The following is a 19,001-nucleotide window of genomic DNA, read 5'->3' as shown; positions in this document are numbered from 1 at the left end:
TTGCAATGTTCGTATAAGGACTGAATGGCCCGTAGCAATGGGAACTTTAACATGTAACATGCTAACTGAGGCCTGTAGAGTCTGAGATGTAACTCTTGGACTTTTGGTAGTTTCTCTGAGTATTTGACCTTGGGAAGATGAACGACTTTCTTAAGTGTTTCCTACTTGAATGAACAATTTTTGTCACTGTAGGCTGATGGAGTTGTCCGTTTCCAGATTGGGCAGCAACAATTGCTTCTCTGAGCTCATTACTGATGTCTTTCCTATTTAGCATTGTGTTAACACACACTGAAATGCTTTTCACCTCGACTTCATTATTATTTTGTTATTGCAGTACCTGCCAGTCCATTGTAAAAATTAATAACAAATATGATTGAAATACTGATGAATTTAATTATACTTTGTTTTACTTTACACCCAGAGGTTGACTATATGCACACACTGGTACAACTGTTAGGCTACGTAATTATAATGCATGTGGAACTTGATTTTCTGGATGTTTGCTTGAGGAAATTTTCTCTGACTGGACCTCCTTAAATTTTAATTGAATATTCCTGTACTAAGACATGTACTTATTCTATATGTGTTTACAGACCCTAAAAAACATATACTTGTACACATTTAATGTTATCTATGATAATAATATAGAAATAAATTCTTGTGTCTAAAGACTTTGAATTTGCCAGGATTCAATCAAGAATTTACTTTGCCATTTTCTCAATTTTATGATGATTGTGAAGAGAACAGAACAATAAAAAATTATGATACAGAACTTGCTTTTCCAAAGCCAGGAAGAAGAGCTCGATTAGCCACGGACTCACAGCCTCAGAAACAAGTTTAACATGAAAACAAGCACAGATAAAAGTGATAAAGCACATGGCAAAAAGTCAGAATGAAGAGTTCCCAGTGAAGTCTATATTTAACAATGACACTCATGTCAGGAAGAAAAGAGAATTAAATGTCATCAAACGATATTTGCCATACAAGTGGCATTTAAAAACTGAGTGAAATCCATTTTAAGAGGTACCTGAAATTGAAGGAAGGAAAAAGTCACAAGTAAAATGTGTCAGACTTAAGAAACCAAAAAAAAAAAGAAGAAGAAGAAGAGAAACGTAAAACAAAGTGTTAACACAAAATGTTATCTGCGTAACCATATTGACATGGTAATATCACCAGGAAAATGATCACTTTAACCTCTTTTGTCACACCGTAATGATGTAAAGTGTGTGTATGTGTGTGTGTGTGTGTGTGTGTTCACTTACAAAGCAGTCTGTGTCCTTTGGGCCATAACAGCCACCTGCACACTCACGGTGGCAGCAGTCACTAACAAAGGGACCAAAGCAACGGCCGTCACACTGCTCCGCACACACTGTCTTAGTTACTTTGAAGTTACAGGCATGTTAAAAAGAGAGAGACACAAACAAAGGATAAAATGTATATACAATACACGTACTTTATGCATACATATATAAAACGTAAACACAACACAGTCTTAGAATGTGTCTGTCTAGCCAGTTCAAATGGCAGGTGAAGATAAAAAAATTAAAGCCCAGTCACTGGAAAGTTGTCACTGTAAAACCTTTGAGAGGTGGGGGGGTAACGTCAACTTCATCATCTGCTCTGGAAGTTATATATACTATACTAACCTACCTACCATCTATTGCTTTGTAAAATGCATGCATACACATGTTTTTACATGTGTCTGTGTCTGGTGAGTTCAGCTGAAGCAGAAGTTCTTTTTACCACCTACTAGCTATCTTCAATCATGTTTTCATCTCTGCTCTCGTCTGCTGTCTGGCTCAGTGCAACAAAGACATAGCGATTCTTATCTGAATGTACTACCAAAGTGAACATCTGTCCACCTTTGCAATCATATGGGCGGCCGCATGTCTGTGTGCCTTTCTTCTTGACAGCCATATATAAATGTACATAGGACCCTGCTATTTCACAGGTAAAGACAGCTGGTAATTGACATAGCTTAAGTGTCAGCAGTGGGACTTTCATTATAGAGCAGGAATACATAACTAAGCAGTTATGGATGAACCAGTAAAGTTGGCACAAGATAAAGTATTGGGGTGGGTTAAAAAAGATATTATACATAGTGGTTTGGATAAATGGATGTACTGTAATTACAAATTAAACTATTTGCATAATTTTGTTGTTATCATATTTACTTTTACTTCTAAATGACTGAGGCTCTCTGTTCTTTTTATACTCAGTCATGTTGGTAATTAGTGACAGCTATGGCTTTTGGTTGTATGAGGTGAAAGATGCTCGACGATGTGGAGCCAGCGTTAACTGAACACAAACAACAAAAGCTTGTAATAAGAATAAAATTCAATGTCATTTTAAGAATATATTTGGTGATAAAGGTTAAAGCGAACTGGTCAGAACTGAAACTAAGAAAGTAAATTGCAACAGTAAATATTACTGGGGAACGTAAGGCTACTATTGTACACCATTACACATCTATTGGTGGTGCTTATTTTTGTTTTGAGCAGGGCCATTGTTTTTTTGATCTGTGTTATGTTTCCCTGCAGCCTTGTGTTGACAGGACACCATCACCATGATAGATAAAAGCTATGGACAAGTCGCCAAACAAACATGGACACACAGACACACACACTCATGCTACTGAGTGGAAAGCTACTGATTTACCATCAGTAGCATTCAATTAACAGTGCCTGGCCTGCATTGATATGGTCTGCTTTATTCAAAAGACACTTTGTCAAAATAATGGCCAAGCCACATCGCCAGAGACGGACACAATTATGTTTGTCAATTTGGCTTTAAAAATCCACTTTAACCTCCTAGGACCTGGCGTCCACATATGTGGACATCACATTTTGGGTTATTTAGACCAAAATACTAAATTTTGCTCTACAAGGGCCTGATATCCACTTATGAGGACATTATACTGCTACTGTTCTATCACAATTTTAAATGAATATCCTCATATGTGGCTCTTATTTTTATTAAAAACAAAAATAAGGTAAAAAAAAAAAAATCGGGCCCCAATGTGACCAAATATCAATGAGAAATTAAAAATGCATGCCGTGGAAGAGTTCAGGTCTTAGGAGGTTAAGAATAACTAAAGACAAAAAACAAAACAAATCAAATTACAGACATCACTCACAGGAACCAATGCCTCTGAGTTCCCCTGTAAATTTATTATTATTATTATTATTATTGGGCACATCTGGTTCTCAACACCTGTCTTTTTCTGAGACAAAATATTCAGTTAATTTTTCAATTTATTCTTAAGTGTAACTTTATTTAAATAGGGAATGAATGTCTATAGATCAAATATTTGCCTTACAGCGCAATGGCTCAAAAGTTTACAGTTAAAAGGTAGCAGTTTGACACAGGAGGTCAATTCAATTGCATATCAGTTACAGTGATTCCCAATGTTGAAAGTGAAATGACTTCTTAAAGCAAAGGGAAAACATATCAATGATAAATAGTGTGCTTAATTTGACAAGTATAAGTCTTTATTTGCTAATTAATACCCTTGTTAATGCCGTATTTTTGAAATTATTTGCATTTCAAAAATGCCTCATTAACTAGATGTAGTGATAAGGCTATGATGAATAAACTGAAATGAATAAACACCTTCATCATGGGATGTTTGTGAATAGATACGCTTCTTTTTTTTATCTATGAGCTGATAGATCTGAGATATTCACCACTTGTAGTCTCACAGTGTTTCTATTTTGTGTGTTTCGAAGGTCCAGAAGTTTATTTTGATGCAATTTAACATGGGAAAGATGGAGCAAAACTTCCTCTTTGCATTTCACGCAGTGCACACACAGAGACACACACACACACGCACACACACACACACACACACACACACACACACACACACACATATATATATATATATTATACCACAATCACCACCCAGTTCAAAGGGTCTGATGTCATCTGTTATTATCAAGGACCACAGAACTTGTCAGTTGCGATCTCTGCAGCCAGTGGTACAACTAATAAAAATTGCTGTTTCGTTTAGAGCAGGTGTGAGTACTTTATCCTGTATCCTTTTATAGAACAAAACATGTACTTCTATGGAAAAAAACTACCTCTGCTGACAGAGATCCAGTTTTTTATGTGAGAGACTCAGTAAAGAGAGTGGTTTTGAATTGTAATTTACTTCCTCGGTGTATTTGGTTCGTCATAATTAAACTTCATAATTAAAAGCATTCCAGTGCAAGAAAAAAAGCTCTTCTTTTTTGAAAGCAAGTAAAATAAAAGATGAATCATGGCATCCACAAATAAATGGATGAGGATAGAGAGATGGCGCGATCACAGCTGAAACAAGGCAGATAGATGGGGCCAGGGCTTATCTGGGCCTCCTCTGTGACGTGTTGTTAACAGGTTCTGGTCAAACAGTTCATTCCTCATTATCTTAACGAGATCACAACCACAGAACAAATAAGATGTGACATGCCAGGGTTGGAAGGCATAGATGAAGTGGTCTAAGTACGAAGTGATGGACAAAGAGCAAGAACTTGATGAAGGGTGGTACAATAAAAAAAAGGAATGTGAGAGGTAAAGAGGTATGTAATGAGGAAAGAAATGTGAGCATGTGTCCATGTGAGTACATAATTTTGTTTCTGACTAAAACTAAATGTGTACATACAGTTTGCTATAGGTCAAAAATATACTAAATATGAAGTCTTCCTGTGGATGTTAGTATGTGTTAAACACAGATAGAAGGGTGAGCCACTGTGGGCTGTGAAGAGGGCTTGTAGAGCTAACCATTAACAAAAGTGCAGCCTTAAAAATTACCATTTTATGACACCTAATTAATTTAAGCACAGTTACTCTGAACTACGCTGGAAAACAATGCAATTGTAACAAAATAATTCTTTAGTATTAGTAAAAATATAATTTTTTTTAAATTAATTTTATTGTTAAAAAGTGGCCTTATTTGATGTTTACTTGTGTAGGCAAAAGCATGTTGCATTAGCCAATCTCTCTCTCTAGCCAATGTTTACCGAACACCTCAGAACTCGTTAAGTTAATTGCATTCTGAAGCATCAGAATATGCACAACATTGTCGTCAGTGCTGCCGTGCTGCTACTGACTAAATTTGAATGAGACCAGATGCTGGATGCTGGCATGCATGACTTAGCTGTTGCTGCAGCCTTTCATGTCCATGAGACAACGATTTCTGATCTGCCTATTGGTCGACTTGGTCAACATTTGACTGGATAGAGTAAAAATGAAATACTCCAACATGCATTTGTGCAATTCTTGCAGCAGGATCCCAGCCCCGTGGCTGTTTCAGCAGGACAAAGCCAACCTTCACACTGCCAGGGTAGTTAAGGCCTTTCTGGATCAGGAGCATATCCAGACACTTGCTTGGCCAGCATTTAAACCCAATATTTCTTCAAATGCAGCCACAACCAGTGAGCATTACACAGCTGCAGGCTGCACTCATCCAGGAATGGAGAGCAATTCCTCAACAGCAGGTCTAAACACTTGTGCAGTCCATGCACAGATGGGTGACGGCTTGCATCACATCCAGATGAGGCTATGCCTTGTCAGAAACATGTTGTATACAATTAAGAATTGCTTTTCCTGACAGGTATGAGAGCCAAAACCATCATTAGCATTACAATCATCACCGGTTCCCAACCTAAACAGCACTCCCCATGCCTGAGGTGTGGGAATCATCATCAGAAAATATGTGACGAACCCTCTCTTACAACATTCTCAAATGTTTTTTTCTAAAAAGCCTTGTTTTGTATTTTTCAGAACTGTAGAACAATGTTAAAATGGAGGGATTGTTGCTGTTCCTGTTTCACTACTTGCAGTTAGGCTGTCACATATCATTTGCATCACAGTGAAACTTTTGTTATCTTTTAATGATCCGGTTTAAAATAAGAGCTTTCCTCATAGGTGAAGACAAGAAACAACCACTCATCACAGCCTTGTGTAAAATGTTTTTCCTTTTGTAGACTGCAAGTTATTTAATCAGTGAATGTAGATGATGTTGTTTTTTGTCCTTGAATCTAGGATTTTTGTATTAATGATCTTTAATAAGGTTAACACAGAAGATTTGTCTGATTTTTAAATTGCCGGTAAAACTTTGTTTTTTAGAAATTTCCAACCAGTAGTACTAATAAAATCCGTGTGACGACGTCTATTTAATACCAGTCAAAGCCACATCAAACTTTCTGCTTGATAGAATGATCTAAAGAGCATCCCTGTTTTGATTATTTTGATCTGATCTGTTGATTATACATTTTTGAGGCTAAAATTCCTTTGCATTGTGGAGCTGTGTTCATTAAAATACCAGAATATCATGTGTGTTAATTTGGAGAGCATACAGTCTCCTCAAAAGAAATGATGACTTTCAACAGCAAAAAAACCCCAAAGAAAAATCTGATGTCATCCCTTTGGGGCAACAAGCAGGAAAACCTTCACTTTATGGAATTCAAATATAATTTTAGATGCTAATTTATTGGTGATATTCTCATGTCCCGTTTCCACAGAGGCAGCATGGGGTTGTGCTTAGTTTGTGAGTAATATGCTTACAAACTACTGTGCTCAATCCTGCCTCTTATTTCCATAAACACCTGTTGCCACTGATTTGCAGTGCAGCTCTTGTGTAATGTGGCATACCTCTGCCTTTTTCCCTGTTTCTCTTGATTAGGACTAGCTTCTTGACAGCCATTCTTTCACTTAGACCATTTCTAAAGAAGCTTCGGTGAACAGTAGATGGTTCTACTGAAGGGCTGGATGGTCCTCTCCTCTCAGGTCCTCTATGAGGTCTTTGCTGGGTTTTTTAAAAATATATTTCTTGGGACATGACTTTCTGATACTTTTCATCTGCTTTTTTAGACCTACCACTTCTTTTGTCCTCCACTTGTCCAGTTTCCTCAAGTTTTTTTCTATTTAAGAACACACTGCACACCATGCTAAAGACATGCCAAGTTTTTGCACTTTAGGAATTACCTCACCTGAATACAGTTAACAGGTCATCAGCAAGACTCTATAGAACTTGACTGCATGCTGCGGTGACAATTCAGCCATTTGATTCATGTTACAGCAGTTCATCAGTGAATGATCATGGTGCAATAAAAGTACTTTTAGAAGTACATTTTTCCAAACATTTACATTTACTTAGGAGTTACCAATCCAGCATGCAGTCAAGTTCTATACCCTTGCTGATGACCTACTAATTTTATTAATTTGTGTTGCAACAGGGACACATGGAAAAGTTTCAGGACACCGGCCCTCGAGGACTGGAGTTTGAGACCCCTGGGTTAAACTAAAGACTTAACCCTTTGTCACCAATGTATCAAACAGGCTGCCTAAACTATTTTTGTAATTTTGCCTGTGAAACTACATAATATTATGGTTATGGTTGTCCCCAGCTAATATATCTATCTACACACATATTACAGTGTTGGTCAATACAGTCTATATTTTAACACAAAGTTGTATTTCTTTTTATGACTAGTATAAACCAAACAAAATAAATGCAAAATATCAACAAGTGAGCAAAAAGATAAAGGTCTTTGATTATTTGGAAAATTGTTTTTGGCCTAGTGTCTAATGTCTCAAAGTTGATATTGTGATTTAGTGAAATTTGCCCAATCAAACAGATGACTCAACTTTAATTCAAGAATAAGAGATTTGTCATTTACAAAAATGGCACTTTCATTTCCTGTTTTCAAACTGAAAGATGCTGCAGTAACAAGTCTCACAGTTCATAACACTGTTCACGCACATACACGCACATATACACACACACACGGCCTCGAGGGCCGGTGTCCTGCAGGTTTTAGATCTCACCCTGGGTCAACACACCTGAATCAAATGATTAGTTCATTACCAGGCCTCTGGAGAACTTCAAGACATGTTGACGAGGTAATTTAGCCATTTGAATCAGCTGTGTTGGATCAAGGACACATCTAAAACCTGCAGGACACCGGCCCTTGAGGCCTGGAGTTCAAGACCCCTGCCTTAGATGGAGTCACATGGATGTATACATAAATGACATCCAAAGGTATATCCACTAAATAAAGCTTGGAATCTCGTTCCAAGTACATTGCCAGGTATGCTAAAGATATGCTAAATTTTATTTTTGACCCACAACAGTTATCAGTAAAGTTTTGATGCATGCAAAAGTCACTCAGTGGTGATTCTAACAACTCGAAGTTCTAATCAGATAATAATAATTAACTTACAGCTTTGGCACTGGTCCTCTTTGGGTCCCCAGCAACGGCCATTGCAGGAACGGTGGCATTTTTGACCTGCACAGAGGTTCAAGGAAAGAGACTATTGGCATTTCAAACTGCAACTTCACAAACTATTGTCAGTGTCATTCAACCTTAAAACAGACCAGAGAATTGCTGCTGGAGTTTGTCTTCAAGCACTCAACCAAAGGCAAACCAAACTCACATAGTGAACAAAACTATGGAGGATCATGTGGTTTAACTTTGAATTCACTTAATATCTATTTGTATGTTTTTCTTTGGATATGCATGCATAGGTGCATTCTGTTTGCTCACACTGAGCAATTGTGACCTTTTTAAAACTTTGAATAAGTCTTTCTTCTGTTATACCACAATAGTGTCTTTCTCGCCTAGTTATGCAACAGCTCAACTTCTTCCTGGATATAATCCTGTACATGTTAGGATTGATTTTTAGATTTTAATGTTCATTGACTTCCTTCAAATCCCTTTATTGGTATTTTTTAGGGATACAATTGTGCAATTTGTGCTAATGTTCTTCTTTTTATTTTTGGCTCTTGGTCCTTCTTTTCTGTTTGAGTCCTGCTTATGCTTGTCTGCCAGAGCAGTTTGTAAACTCTTTATACAAAAACTCTTTAAAGGCACCAAATAATTAAAGTTATTGCCATCATTGCAATTATGATTGTAATCATTGAACTGTAGGTACTGCAAGTAGCATGCAGCAGTTAATTTCGTTAATATGACGATGATACTACATTTAACTGATACAATCTTAAGAGTTAAGAAAAAAACCTTTGAATTCTCAACATTGTTTTTTTTATACATATATATTTTAAGGCAGGAAAGATCCATCTTCCTTGACTGATATATGCTGTTGTGGTAATAAAATCCAAAATAACCTTGGCACAGGTTATTTTGGGAAAATGAGATGATTCTTTTTGCCACTTCACGCTAAACCAGCCCAGCATGAAGCCAGCACACATCAGGTTGAGATAAAAGCAAATCAAATCAAATCACTTTTTATTGTCACATCACATGTGCAGGCACACTGGCACAGCACATGCGAGTGAAATTCTTGTGTGCGAGCCCCACAAGCAACAGAGATGTGCAAACACAACAACACAAACGAGCAAAATACAAGAATGGCCAACCTGAAACTAATAAATATATGTACAATATATAATAGTGTATGCATTTCTGGATGTGTATACTAAATATTTTCCTACGTGTGTGTGTGTGTGTATACACATTTTTACAAATTAAATAGTAAAAAAATAAAATAAAATAATAATAATAATAATAATAATAATAATAATAATAAAATATATAAAATATACAGAATGAAGTAAAGGAGTAAAGGAGCGGTAAGCAGCATCATACCCTCAGAGCTTTAGCCAGTGCCTTTCTGGGTTTTTGGAGGACTTAATTGACTGTCTAGTAATTGACTGCTGGGAGAAGTGAGTCTGGATAAGTGCAGAAGTGCTGTCCTCTGTCCATCAGCCTCTCCAGATGAGAGCTATTAGCATCCGACTGACTCCATTGCTCAACATGAGAATCTCCATCTTCTGCCCTCTTCTTCTTCCTCATTTTTGAGCCCATCTACTACACATTTTTCTCTTCATCCATCACTTATAGATTCATCACTCCTCTGTAGCTCTCTTTCCCTTAGTGCCTATTCCTGTCCCTTTTTTCTTAAACCACTACATTTCTCTATTTTTTTTCTGTTTCTCCAGTGTGTCCCTATTGAACTGACAATTTAGTAAAATTTGAGAGAAAGGCTGGCAGCTTTGTCTGTATGAAAGCAGTATACAAATGGGATATTAATACAAATGTCCGCCAGCCATACAGGCAGAACTTCTGCTGTTCTTCCTTAATTCTTTGTTCTTCTCCGTGCTATGTGCCCCAGGAAGTCAAGTCAAAGAGTTTTCATTCAGTGACCATGGCCTTCACTATCTCAGCTTCTAAATCCTCATTGACCTTGTATAAGACCGTCAAACCCCCTTTCCCGGAATGCACCGTAATCTTTAACATCCCCTGAAGGTTAAAATGTTGAAACTGCTGCCATACCAGCGTCAGTGTACAGCAAGCAAAAGATGGAGGTGTTTAAACAGAATCAACAGGGCATCAGTTTAAAAAAACAGAAAAAAAGATCACAGTCCTATTTTGAAACCAATAACATAACACAACCATGGCACAAATAAGTCACAAGCAAAACAACATGAAGCTTGTGTCGCCGCAAAAAATGAAACAGAGATTATGTTCTCAATTGTGGATTACAAGTTTGCAGACCCTTGATCTTTCAGCGAGGGTGGAAGACTTGCAAAGGAGTCGGGGTCAATCAAGGGCTAACAGGGCTGCAGGGAGGAGGGTGATTGAGCAGAATATCAATGCTTGGAGCTTTTAGCATGCATCTGAAGCCCTCAGCTAGTACTATGAGATGATTCCAAGGACATATGCATCAAAAAGGAAAAGTCTGTTTGTTTATATCAGAGTCAGTGATAGCGTATTTTATCATTTGTTTATTTGTTTCCATTTGTAAATGAATGAGATGAGACAGTTTGAAAAAAAAAAACGTGAAAACAACATTGGATTTAAATGTCAAAAAGTGTGAGAAATTAATGTTAATTAAAAACAAAAAGAAACGAGTATGCTAAGAGGTTTAGTCAGCAAATTAATAATAATGGGTCAGAGGAGATCAGTAAATGCATTGTTATTTCACTGATCATCCCCTGTCCTCTGACAGATTGAGTATGTGTATTTCACACTAATAAATCCCATCATAATGCTATGCATTCATTAACGGGTCTTCCAGCTGGCTACAGAAGGACATTTAAGTGATGTGAGCTAGCAGTCATTGTGAATTGTTATGGTAAGCAGGGTGACAGAATAGGGTCAAAGGGTGATTTTGTGATGACAGTGTTTTGCTGCTCACATTCAGTCATTTATTGTGAATCGACTAGGTTGTGATAATGGGCCTCCTCTGGATCCTTTCTTTTGTCAAAGATAACCTGCCACTGAAAGACCTTGGCAAGTGTGTGGGGAATAATTGTGAAAAGACATTTTTAAAGACTAATTCAGAATTAGCACAAATTCCTGCAAATTTGAGTTACAGAAACTGCCAGGTAGAGTGGCCGTGACTTCATTCAAGTTTGTTTAAGCAACTGAGCCATCACATCTGCTACCCTCATTATCAGGGTACACTGTCTCAGCTACTTTTTTTTTTTAAAATCAAGAAATAAATTAAATGACAGGTGAGAGAAATTAAAGATTATTATTATTATTATTATTATTATTAGGTTGTTTAAAAGGGAAAAAAACTGTCTATCAGTTGCAAAACTACCTTAAATATATACCATAAATAAACTAAATAAAAAAAACAACAACGCCTATTTGGTAAAAGTTTGATTGGTAAAACTTTAAAATAAGGTATTGGGCAACAGTAACTCACTCAATGTATAAAAGTGTATTACATACATAAAACAACAGAATGCACACAAACACACACACCCACACACAAAAAAAGGGACCATGTTCCCTTCACCCTCCACATCTTCTCGAGCGCTTCTCTCAGCCCATGGTACTTCTTCTGCTTGTCCACCACCACTATGTCCGGCTGGTTAGCCATCACCAGTTTGTCTTTCTGTATCTAGCTCAGTCATTCTCACCCACACTAGGGAATGTGTCCCATTTTGACCTCCAGGCCATACTCGGCATATGCTCAGGTGACTGGATGGGCCATTCTAGCAGCTTTATTTTGGGATCATTGCCTTTCTGAAACATCCACCCTTGTTTCATATTCATAGCAGATTTTTATCAAGAATGTCTTGTGTTTTGTTACAGTTTTCTATTCATCTGTCTTTCAATTATATGAAGTGTGCCAGTGCAGTATGATGTTCCCACCTCCAAACACTGTCGTTATGGTGTTGTTATGTTCCATAGACTTCAATTTTGGTCTCCTCTGACCCGACTATATTGTCTCAGTATTTCACAGGTTTGTCTAATTGCTTTTTTAGCAAACGTTAAAAACACTTCAACATGCTTTTTTTTTTTCGACAAAGGAGTCTTGCATGGTGAGCTTGCATACAAGCCATGTTGGCTGAGAGTATTACTTATCGTTTTCTTTGAAACAATTGCATGCGCTCATTCAATGTCTTTCTGTAGCTCTCTACAAGTGGCCCTTGACTCTTGGAGAACTCTTCTGATAAATCTATTTACTCCTCTGTCTGAAATCTTGTGGCACACCTGGTTGTCTACACCAGGTTTATGGTAAAGCATGTTTTGATTATGGCCCCAACAGAGCTCACTGGAACTTTAAGTAGTTCAGAAATTCTTCTGCAACCATTGCCTTCAGTGTGTTCTGCAGCAATAAGGTTGCAAAGGTGTTGAGAGAGCTCAGTGGTTTTACCCATCATGTTTCTTGTGTGACACCTTTGTAATGAGACACCTTTTTATAGGCCATCAGTTGGGACATAACCGGCTGATATTAATTTGCACTAAAGTGGCAGGATTGCTTTTTAATTACTGATAGATTTCAGCTTGTGTCATGACATTCCATGCCTTTTTACACCTCCCTTTCTTCATGCATTACTTCTTCAATAGTTCTCCCCTGTGTCATTTCTCATTATTACACATAAAATAATTTATGGACAACATATGGTTTGATTTCTTTGCATGTGTGGCTTGGATAGGTTATTACCGACATCTGATGGAACCCAGTATCACAGCAAAACATGTAATAGACACGCCAGTCCACCTTGTCCATTTCTACAAAACGTGAAATGGACATGCATGGAGAAATTGCATTACTGCATGCAGAAGTTGCATTACCAGTGGGGGGAGATAATATGTTTAAAACCAAGAAGTTGGTAGTGAGCAAAAAATGTGTGAAGTACATTCCATGGTCCTTAATTGCCAGAAACAATTAAGCTAGGCGGCTAATATGTGTTTACATGTAAATGTGCTAATAATGTCTGTTTAAATCCTGTGATTATTTTCACGTTGGGTTGAAACAAAATCTCTCTCTCTGTTGTTACTCCAGCTTACTACAACTCTCTGAAATGTTTTGCATGCATCTACACTTCATGCTTTGGAGAGGAAAAGCATAAAATGGAAACGTTGGACAGGTACGTTGTTTTTGAAATCATCTTTCCACTGATTCAGATTTTTGTTGGGCTTTCCTGGATATCCATATATTTTAAGTGCCTTTTTTGGCTTTTGCAAATAATTTTTTCTCATTTTCTTCATGTGTACCATTTGGGTTACTTACATGTGACACTGCTGTTGGTGGGCACCACCACAGGTTGGATCCTTGGGTACTTGACGATATCTTGCCAATGGATTGTGTCCGCATGGCACAAGAACTTGTTTTGGTCAACATAAACACCTCCATTTAGGATTTCTGTAAGAAAACAAATAAATAAGGGACACACTAAGTACATATATACAAAGAGCTCTCATGTCTTTTTACCTGTAGGATGTACCAAATTCAGCATGCTGCTCTGGATATGTTTTTCAACTGATTGACTTTTTCCTTCTAATTTTTCAATAACAAAGAACATGACTAGATGAAGTTAAAGCCATAGTCATTAAAAAAACGTAAGGACTACGTTTTTCTTTTAGCTGGGGAGAAGAAATTATTTGGGGTGAACAGTTGATTTTGAGTCACACAGATGTAATGATTGCTGTTGGTGTGAAGCACCAAGGACAAAGCCATGTTATATTGCTGTTATTACAACCTCTGATCTTTTCCCATTGTGTTGTTTTTCTCATCCTTTTCCTTCTATGCTGTGAGCCGATAGAATCAATTATGCCCCATGGCCAACATTAAATCCATAGGATTTTATCCTCAGTAAGGGGCAGCAGGCCTAATATTTTTTTTTTTTTTTAATTGTATTTCATCAAGGATGTGATGTATCTCAAATCATAAAATGCTTTCCCTTGTCAAACCAATGATCATCAGGCTTATAGGGACAATTGATCCCCCCCCCCCCCCCCACACACACACACACACACATAGAAATGTACACCACTGTCTGTTGAATGATTGGATACGGAGGGTGGTTCAGATTATCGTCATGCAGGACTTTAGAGAATGCTTAATCTTGACTTTTATGAGAGAGAGAAAGAGTGCTAAAGAGAAAGAGAGAGACACATAAAGAAAGGCACAAAGAGACGGAATGCAGAAAAGGAAAGAAGAAGTGAAGCCCAGTAGCAGATTTGCATTATTTACAGAGCTTGTGTGTTCTCTATCTCCATACAAACAGATTACTGACACAGGGCTGAAACCGATGAGACACATAATCATACATGAGGCGCCCCACCAGCTCCACACAGAACGAGCCAAATACAATATCATCCCACAAAGGCTCATATAAATAATAATCATTGGATAATAGGTGGCAGTGGTATTACCTACACAGATTCCCCACCCCACAACCCCAGCCACCACCACCCCACCCCCATCTATCTGCATTTGTGCTGGGAGTTAGGGAAGAATTTAATCCTGCTTCTCACCACATAAGCGATATCGCTCGACCAGGAGGAGGCCATGTCTCAAATTAAAGTAGTTTACACAATAGAACGATTTGAACCGCAGTTTAGCGAGATACATGTATTTTTTCTGTGTATTCATCTTCATCCTGGCTGGTTTGTTAGCCAACATGTATCAAATGTATATATCAAATTATACATCGGTTATGAAAAATATGTATATATAATTATTATTATAAATATTTAAAGTTTACCGATCTTACAAAATAAAAATACATCATTATTATCACTTTGTAGTGGTGGTGATCTATCTAAAGAAAACAACAACTATGAAACAAGACAAAACATATTTGCTAATCCCTGTGCGTGTAACCTAGAAAGAAATGCTGCTTCGACGAATATCAGCTGGACAGATGCAACAGTCGTGCTCTCAAACACTATGTGTAAATCTCTCACAAGTGGATCCCCTGACTGTCTAACCCATTGTCTAATTCTTTTCACACGTGATGCATTTAGACATGCGCTACGCATACAAAACATGTATTAATAGTCTGACATGACATGTTCATGAATTTAGATTGTAGTTTACTGTAATTCGCTCCCTGAGGGCGCTTTGCCCAGGACAGTTTTAGTATTTCCCATCAGGATATTTCATGGCCTTCCTCATCAAGATATGAACAATTAACAAACAAATATTACATAATAATTACAATAACATTCCCTTCTCATGCAGGCTTTAGTTTTATTAGAAATACATGCTTGGCTTGCATATTTTCTGGCTGTGCAGCTGGTAGCCAGGGGGAGATCAATGGTTAAATTCTGTTGTTGATTGTTTGGTGGGTAGAGAAAATGTCTTAATTAGTTTGCTCATGTAGCTACTACTCATATTTCTGAAATGCACCCCCCTAAATCACCTCCAGCCTTGTCCCGAGAGCAACTCCAAGCATCTCTGTGTGACTGCAGGCTTCAAAAGGTGCAGCAATCTTCAGTATCAGGCTGCATAACCATTGCAGAAAGACAATATGATATTCAAGGCAGCACAAATGTATCCTGGTAATTGCAAAATGATGTTAAGTGCTTTCTTTCTCTTTTTCTTCCCTTTATTGCAGTGTGGGGATGAGTTTGATTAAGACTGGGGGGCAAAAAGCAAACCAATCATCAGAAAAAAAAGGCACATTAATGAGTGCGTAAGGCTGAATTAATTGGTGCAGAGTGAACAACTTAATGAAGACATATGTAGGACAACAAAAACCCCATAAATCTGGCCGAGCTTCTGTAATGTTGGAGAATTACATTATCGTATACCTTTACTTTTTTCTGTACACTTAAGAAAATCCATGTGTTGAATCAGCCCAATCAAGGAAACAGATTTACTGCGATTCTTAACTTCAGTCTCACTTTGTGCTGTCTTTCAGTGTCAGGAAGAGAAACACCCTTGTTTAATAGAGCAACCACAGTAAGCTAGAGAGTAGTTAGAAATATAGACAGGTACCCAGGGACTCAGGAAGACACTCAAACAGTCAGGCTATTACAGTAGATAGATAGGTATTCAATCAAAAAGATAAAGGTGTTTCCTCTATCCTATAGCAGTGGAACTGGGGATTTAGCCCTGGGTCTCCAACATATTGTCTTATTGACTCTGAGAGCTTCAGCTTGGTTTCAGGCGATTGTTGCTATCAGCTCATCAAAACAGTAGGGAGAAACTCTGCGGGAAGATCAGGATGCATTCTGGGTCAACAAGGCTAAATGCTCAGGCACACATCCTGTTGGACATCACAGCAGAAGTATTAGTTGCTAGGATGCATTCCTGAGATGGATTGGCAGAAATGCAGCAAAATAAGAGATGAGACATAACATGCAGTATACACATACAGGCACACAAACGCACACAGAAAGAGCATGCTCAAAAGCCCTTGACATATATAAACATTTACAAATATGGCTCATGCTTGCTATTAATGAGGTCCTCATCACATGGCTTCAGCATCAATTAAATTACCAGATTGCTTTATCAAAAGGTCACTAATTTCAATCTTTGTGTAAGAGCAGGGGCGGGTGGGGAATGTCAGTGCTACTCAGCTGGCCCCTTGCAATTTCTTTTACGCATCAATCATAGTTTCATTTCCAATCAATCTAAGAGAAATGGATGCTTCGCAAGTAAAGCGTAGAGAATGGCACTGCACAGTTTATCTAATTCCACTTACACTGTGTCACCATTCACCGATCTGCCGTTAGAAGAAATAAAATATATATTCAGTAACTGGTTTAGGAATGCTAAAGAATAAAAGAGATGGCAATGGTATCAAAAACATCTAACAACAACATGTACCATGGAATGCAATAAAAATCATACAATTATTAAACAGTGCAAGGTTGTGAAAAATACCATTTTTTTCTTAGTTTTTTTTATTGCGTGTTACTATAAAGTTATTGTTATTATACGGTTTTTGAGGGCTAATTTTCAATTTTTAAGTGTAAAAACATAATAAGGAGTAACACATACACACTGTTAAAGTAAAAAATAAAAAAAACTGCCATTGTGATATGATGTATTATCAACTGCCACAGCTGAAAAAGGAATCAAGAAAGTGCAAAAAAAAAAAAAAAGTAGTTTCTGGAACTGCCACTTGGGGCTGATGCTAAATGTGAAAACTCCCCATCATTAGAATCTTAGCTTTGTAGCAGAAATAAGCATGTTTACAGTCTGGTACAAACTGTATAACTAACTGTATAACTAAAAAAAACACACAAATGGAAAATTCCTGTGTCTGGTTTTAAGACACTGCTCATGCTGCCACCCACACTGTAAAAAATCAAACTTGCAGTTGTTGAGCTTACAGTCATTTCTTTCACAATTCAACAATAAAAGTTCAGTTGGCCCATAAACTCAAATACATTAAGGGTTTCAACTAATCATTTAACGTTTTGGAGCAAAAGTTGGTCTCAGATGAAATTTATTGCTGGCAAAATGAATGAATTCAAGTTTTACATGAGTTGAAGCTATTGGCGCCTTTCTGTGCCTGAGTACGCATGCGCATCTCATATTTTTGGATGCTACGGGGTCTACTTTGCGCTTTTGCAAGGACTGAAAGCCACCTGGCCGTCTGCCTTAATGAGAACGTGAGGCTTTTTATACCAGGAGCTGGATAGATCGTTCATCTCAAGTTTCTAAAGGCAAGTAATGTTTCTTTTATTATATCAGACAGTATATGTTTGAACAGTCTCAATTTGTCTTTTAGAAATATCACAACTGAAGTTCTTCGTATTTTTCCGAAACTTAGCATAGCATTACTTTCTTGGCTAAGAGGCCTTGTGGCTTATGGGTATGTGTTTACTATATCATTTAAGATTCCATGTCACAAACTACGTGCCATGTCACAAAACAATGAAAATCCGACAAACTTCGCTACTAAAGAGGCGCGCTCATATCTGACAAGCCTCCGCGACACCCCCTATGCGTATTTCATGAAGTGCAGTCTGTGGCCGCCATACCACCTAACGAAACAAAATAGGCTGGCTCACTCATGACCAACGGCAGCAACCCCCCGCCGCTATTTAAATAAAATAAAATAAAATAAAATTCGGGGGCGCCTGCTGCTATGTCTTAATTTGTTCGAATCACATTTAGCCAATAAAATGTGTGCTTTAGTTTCTGTGTGAACGGGGTGGTGGAGTCCTCATGGCCAGCGAGCTCCACTAAATGAACTAAATGAAATATGAGATGTGACAATATCGTTTATATCGATATAGTCTATGTTACATTATAATTATACTCGTGGAGCCGCAAGTTTGCCTCTCTTTCGTCCACTTTTGTCTCTACGCTGTGTTACTCCGCCTCTCTCCTTCACTGAACACAACTCCCCCTCCCCCATCGCTTCACCTGCAGGCAACGACAAGATGGACACGGCAGCTATCAAAGAGGAGCTGGTCGGTAGGGTTGCCAACTCCCTGAAAAATAAATAAGGGACACCTCGTGGCCAGGGCCGGGCGACCCAGTTGTCTTCACCCTTCCCAGTGTGGTGAATTTTCTAGCTCTTTTTTTGTGTGTGAAATTATTTTTTTAACCATTTGACTTGAAGTTGATTTAAGTAGATGCATATTCTATTCTTTGTGATATGAACACATGTGAAACAAATGATCATTTAGCCATTTATTTTTAGCTCAAAATGACAACATTAACACAGTAAAACAGGTCTCTTTCTTAAACAGAAGCCTGTCATGCTTAACTTTTGAGAATATAAGTAAATCTTTCTTTAAAAGCACTCTGTCCTGCTTAACTTAAAATAATAGAAAACAATAGAA

General features: G+C 37.7%; 1 protein-coding gene across 1 annotated transcript in view; it reads right to left on the bottom strand.

Moving 5' to 3' along the window:
• The window catches only part of erbb4b (erb-b2 receptor tyrosine kinase 4b), a 176,076-nt gene that overhangs the window by 95,271 nt on the left and 61,804 nt on the right, over positions 1-19,001 (bottom strand). Inside the window, exons 4-6 of the mRNA XM_085374300.1 lie at positions 13,477-13,608; positions 8,205-8,270; positions 1,263-1,381 (exon numbers count right to left, since the gene is read on the bottom strand). Of these exons, the coding sequence (XP_085230426.1) occupies positions 1,263-1,381; positions 8,205-8,270; positions 13,477-13,608 (317 nt within the window). The remainder of the gene's footprint in view (positions 1-1,262; positions 1,382-8,204; positions 8,271-13,476; positions 13,609-19,001) is intronic.

The sequence above is a fragment of the Diplotaxodon limnothrissa genome, linkage group LG16, assembly GCF_057381915.1.
Source record: "Diplotaxodon limnothrissa isolate DT_005_m linkage group LG16, D_limnothrissa_male_GT1.1, whole genome shotgun sequence".
NCBI classification, from domain to species: Eukaryota; Metazoa; Chordata; class Actinopteri; order Cichliformes; family Cichlidae; genus Diplotaxodon; species Diplotaxodon limnothrissa.
Note: the sequence above shows the minus strand (reverse complement) of the source record. Positions and strands in the feature narration are given on the sequence as shown.